The following is a 5494-nucleotide window of genomic DNA, read 5'->3' as shown; positions in this document are numbered from 1 at the left end:
AGAGCAGAGCTGCTCCAGCCCTCGCAGCATCTCAACGCAGATAAACCTCATCCCACATTCACAGCTCACTTACACACAATGATGTGCCCAGCTTTCCAGCACAATTTATATCTAAAAGGACAAAGGCAACATTTTCTGGCAGGTATCTAAGGTAGGAAAAGCATCATCAGCTTGAAGCATCATGAAGCCTGTCTCATTGTGTCTGGGTTATTGGTTTTAATCATACTCCTTATTCCATTCACTAAGCCTTAGTCACTCAGGAGCTATAGAATAAACACAATCTGTGCTTGAGTGTGCCAACATGCCAAGATCCTCCTATGAATCTTCAGGTAAAGGCATACAGAAAGCAAAACCTACCCCAAAATATAGAAGTCTATTGAGTCTGTGTGGCTTCCTTCCCTAAATAGGCCAGGTTTTGGTCCATAACTCCCAAACTTTTGTCCTGAGAATGAGAGAAGACACTCAGACAAATGTTAATGCCTAAGAGAATGCTCATCAGCTGCACTCGAAGCTCCATTTCATTCCACCCAAATCTATATCATTTCAACACTGACTTGATGAGCACTGAGTTGCCTAAAAGGGAATGAAATGAATCTTTCAGTGGCTTCAGCATGTGATGCAGAGGCCAGTCCAATGCATTGGGATGGGATATCTCCTGGTGCCTGGTGCCTGCAGGACTCCAGGAAGAAATGCTAAAATTCAATTGGAAAGAACATTTGGGGTTGCTCTGCTTGGGTTTTTCTTTAACAGAACATTTATAACTACCTCAGGGCTTAAATTGAGCACACCAGCTAAATCTGAGCATGATTTAGTTGAATGTTGTAGTCTGCAGGCTTGGTTTTTCATCTGACCTTTCTCACCCTATTGTTGCCAGGCCCTCTAAGAAGCAATTCACCTTACTCCAAAACAACCATCCTAAAGAGCTTAATTCAATACTACCTAGAAATTCCCACCTCTCACCATCGACTGCAGAGCTCAAGTTATCCCCTGCACCAGGAGAAAGGGGTGTCATAGAATCATGGAATGGTTTGGGTTGGTAAAGACCTGAAATCCCAACCCTGTGCCATGGGCAGGAATGCCTCACACTAGGTCAAGTCACACAAGACTGTGTCCAGCCTGGTGCCTGTTGACTTCACCCTGATAATCCCCATGCTGAGAGCCCAGATCCACATCTTGAGGAAGACAGAGCTGCAGGATGCTCTGGGGAAGACTCCTAGGAAGAGTTCTTGTTTCCTCCCACGTTCAGACTGGAAAAACATACAATCAGCTCAGTGTAAAGAACATGGATGTTGAGATTGCACCTTTGTTCTGCAGCTACAGTGATGGAAACAGTGAGCACTGAAGGCATCTCGGGGGGATGCACAGCTGTGCAGCAACATTTCATTGGGTGCAAAGGCCACACTGAGAATCTGCTTCAGGGACCTGGTCCTTAAGGAAATACAGAATGAAGCAGTGGATAAATATCCCCAACCACACACACAGGCAATGCTGGGACAGGAGAAGACGTACCTGCTTGCTCTGCCCTGGGAGATGAGGTGGTGTGGGGCTGTCAAACAGAGATCTTCAGCGTGCTTTTGTTCTCGTGGTCTGTAAACTTGTGATTCCACATTGGACCCTCATGCTGGTGATAAGCTCCAGGTCACGGCTCCATGGGACATATGGGATCTTGCTGGACAAGATCGTGTGTGAGTATTCCTGGGTAAAAAGGGTCAACAGAGGGATACAGCATCACATTAGCCAAGAAGGTAAATCTTCAAGGGGATTCATCTTTCTTTTCTTTGTTTCCTCATCTCTCTGCCCATCCTTTGTGGTACCTAATGACAAACATAGGAATGAACATATGAGGCCAGATAAGAAAATCATCAGGCCCATTGAGGAGCAGCCAGCATGAGAGGCAATTGAGAGAGGGTCCTGCAAACCTGACTGGAGCATAGGGGAAGCTGCAAGGAAGCAGCAGGGCACAGCTCATCTTCTGGTCTTCCTGTGGAAGAGTCTACCACTTCCATTGGCTATGGAAGAGCTGAAGTAATTCATTTTTAGGCTGGCAATGTCAGGAGGGACAAATTGCAGCTTCTGTGCCTGCATTCAGCTGTGCAAACACACACTAGCAATGAATAACTGCTGCTTTCAGTAATGTGCCTAAAACCAGAGGTCCTAACATACACACACTTGTAATTAAGACATTTAGGTGCACATTCAACCCTTCAGTGTTTGCTCATGCAAAAGAGAAAACCCAATGAGACAATGCTTCTACTGGTAATACTGATGACAATGAAACTAATCAAGCTGTGTTGGGCTGAAGAAGATAGTGACTCCATATACATTTCTCTTCAGCCTCTATCTCCAGTTTCCCCATGTGAAATTCTAATTAAAGAGTCTTAATATATGAGCAACTTAACGTGACACCGAGATTGAGATCTCATATTCATTGAAGTCAGGGAATGCAAGGATGCATTCAAGGCCAGGTTGGATGGGGTTTGGAGCAACCTGCTCAAATAGAAGGTGCCCCTGCCTTGGACAGCAGGCTGGAACTGGATGAGCTTTAGGGTCCTTCGCAAACCATTCCATCATCCTCAGGTAAAAGAGCACAACCAAACCATAACAGTGCAGATTCTCTCAATGCAAAATTTACTCTGCTTTTCTCTTTTGTGTGTACAGCTGTGTTTCAGTACAGAGAGCAATGCCAGCACCATGGAAGCCCTTCTCTTAGCCCATGATCAAGACCCCACACCACAGCTATGAAATAGCCACTGGGATCCATGTCTCCAGTTCAGTTCCCTCACCATGGAAGAGAGGAACCACACTTCAGTCACCAGCTTCATCCTCCTGGGGCTCACCACTGACCCAAAGCTGCAGCTTCTCTTGTTCATGGTGTTCACCTTAGTCTACATCACCAGCCTCATGAGCAACATCACTCTCATGCTGGTGATATGCCGTAGCTCAAGCCTCCATACGCCAATGTACTTCTTCATTGGCAACTTGTCCTTCCTGGACCTCTGGTATTCCTCTGTCTTCACCCCCAAGATCCTTCTGAACTGCATCTCTGAGGACAAGAGCATCTCCTTTGCTGGGTGTGCTGCTCAGTTCTTTGTCTCCAGTGGCTTAACCTGCACCGAGAGCTACCTGCTGGCAGCGATGGCCTATGACAGGTACGTGGCCATCTCCAACCCACTGCTCTATGCTGCTGCCATGTCCAAGAAGTTCTGCATAGGGCTGGTGGTCACTGCCTACCTCAATGGCTTTGCCAACTCTACCCTCATTACCAGCTACATATTCACCCTCAGCTTTTGTGACTCCAATGTCATCGATGGCTTCTTCTGTGACCTGCTCCCACTGGTGAAGCTCTCCTGTGATGTGACAGACAGCTACCAGTCCCTCCTCTACTTCATCCTGACCTTCAACATCATCCTCCCCTCTGCACTCATCCTCATGTCCTACATCTCCATCCTGGTTGTTATCCTGAGGATGCGCTCAACCAAGGGGCAGCGCAAAGCCTTCTCCACCTCTGCCACCCACCTCACCACCATCACTCTTTACTATGGCTCCATCCTCTTCATCTACACTCGGCCCAGCTCCTCCTATGTCCTGGGGAGGGACAAGGTGGTCTCTGTGCTTTACACGGTGGTGACTCCCATGCTGAACCCCTTCATCTACAGCCTGAGAAACCAGGAAGTGAAGGAGGCACTGAAGACACTGCTGAAGAGACAGAGAGCTTCCTAACAGAAGAAACCCGGGGGTTATGGCCCCAGATATGCACATGGCAAAAAGTGCACCCACCTTGTCTTGTTTGTGTCTTCCTTTATCACTTTTCACAGTCCATGCAGGAGCATAAACTCTTCTGATCTTTAAGTGCATCATGATAGACAGGAGATGGCACTGTGCAGACAGATCTCCTCTCCATCACACCTCTCCCCATATGCAGTATATATCTGCTATAAAATGGGATGTTAGCAGCAGCTGAGATTGTTGCACATCACCTTTGCACTGTGCTTTATCTGAATTAAACATTCATTACTTCTGACCCAACCAGTAGCTCGACTGGAGCTCCATGTGTGAGAGAACCATGGACAGCTTTGGGCTCAAAAGTAACTTAAGAACATCCAGTCCCAACCTTCAGCCACAAGCAGGGACAACTTTCACTCAAGCAGCTTGTTCCAAGCCACTGTGTCCAAACTGGCCTTGAACACTGCCAGGGATGGAGCATTTACCACTGCTTTGGGCAACCAGAAGTCATGAAGTAACATGTGCCTGTTCCTGAGCTGTCCCAGTTCTTCACAATGATGCCAGCACCACATACACATAATTCCATAGTCCTAGACCATTATCCCAATGATATACATGAGCAGGTCAGATTGGATGAACAAATGTCAGGAAGGAATCTGGGACTGAGTCCAGTTGCCTGAACACTGACTATTAACAACCTGGAGGGGCCCCTGGGGCTCCCTCTGAGCTTTCAGATGTTGCTCCAGAATGACCCAACCCTTCAGAAGGTTGCATGATGTACATGTCAAGTGCATGGCAATGTCCTCAGCCCTTCAGGACAGAGCAAATGGCACCACATTTCTATAAGAGGGCAACCAAACCTGACCTGGAGCATTTCAGTGCATCTGTCTCCTTCCATGCAACTTAACTGGTAGTTTCAATCACAACTTAGAGGAAAACACGCAAAAAAAGTAGTTGCTTAGTTCTTAAATTACCTTCTTTTTTTTCCTTTATAAAATTTTAGTCCAACTGAAAGGAAAACTACAATAAATCTTTTAAGACTGTTGGGAGCACAGAGTAGGAGATCTGAAGTAGTTTCATCTTCTTCACACTTAGATAAATAAAAGTTGAGTCATTAAATCAGTTTTGTGTCTCCATCTGTGCTCGGTGGAGGTGTGTTCCTGTATCTCTAGTATTTGTTCAGAGAAAGAGAGCAGTTTCAAGAGTTCAAGTGTGAAGACACACACACACACACACACACACACACAGAGCATCCTCCCCTCACTGTGTTTCCATCCCCGTCAGAGGCTGGGGTCAGGCTGCATGAACTGGGCTCATTTTGGACTCATTGAACCAACCACGTTGTAAAACACCTTTAAGCTCACCCAGGCCAACCCTTACCCCAGCACTGCCAAGGCCACCCCTAACCCATGGCACTGAGGCCTCGTCTACACGGTGTGTGAGCACTTGCAGGGCCGGTGCCTGCAGCCCTGCCCTGGGCAGCCTGTTCCAATGCCTGAGCACCCTCTGGGGCAGGAATTGTTCCTCAGCTCCATCTAACCCTGCCCTGGTGCAGCTTGAGGCCGGTTCCTCTTGTCCTGTCTTTTGGATTAAAACAAACTGAAAATAGGTTTGAGGCAGGCAGCTGATGCAGTTTGACCTCCAGGGGGCCTTCAGATCCTGACTGGAATTAGTTTAATCCAGAAAAATCTATTCTAAGGTGCATATACCAGGGACAGAGGGTGCATGGTACAAGTCCTTCGGATGTTCAGACCTGCTCTGGACCACATCC

The 5494-nt window shown here is 47.2% G+C and overlaps 1 protein-coding gene across 1 annotated transcript; it reads left to right on the top strand.

The window, feature by feature from the left end:
• Positions 1 to 2784: 2784 nt before the first annotated feature.
• LOC133207354 (olfactory receptor 9G19-like) lies at positions 2785 to 3720 on the top strand. The gene has a single exon (XM_061344159.1). The coding sequence runs from the start codon at positions 2785 to 2787 to the stop codon at positions 3718 to 3720; it is 936 nt and encodes a 311-aa protein (XP_061200143.1).
• The last annotated feature ends 1774 nt before the right edge of the window (positions 3721 to 5494 follow it).

This window comes from Neopsephotus bourkii, unplaced genomic scaffold, assembly GCF_033783945.1.
Source record: "Neopsephotus bourkii isolate Nb327-2 ecotype Australia unplaced genomic scaffold, CSIRO-AGI_Nbou_v1 NB_1869, whole genome shotgun sequence".
NCBI classification, from domain to species: Eukaryota; Metazoa; Chordata; class Aves; order Psittaciformes; family Psittacidae; genus Neopsephotus; species Neopsephotus bourkii.
The sequence above is the reverse complement of the archived record's forward strand: the minus strand, read 5'-3'. Positions and strand labels throughout refer to the sequence as shown.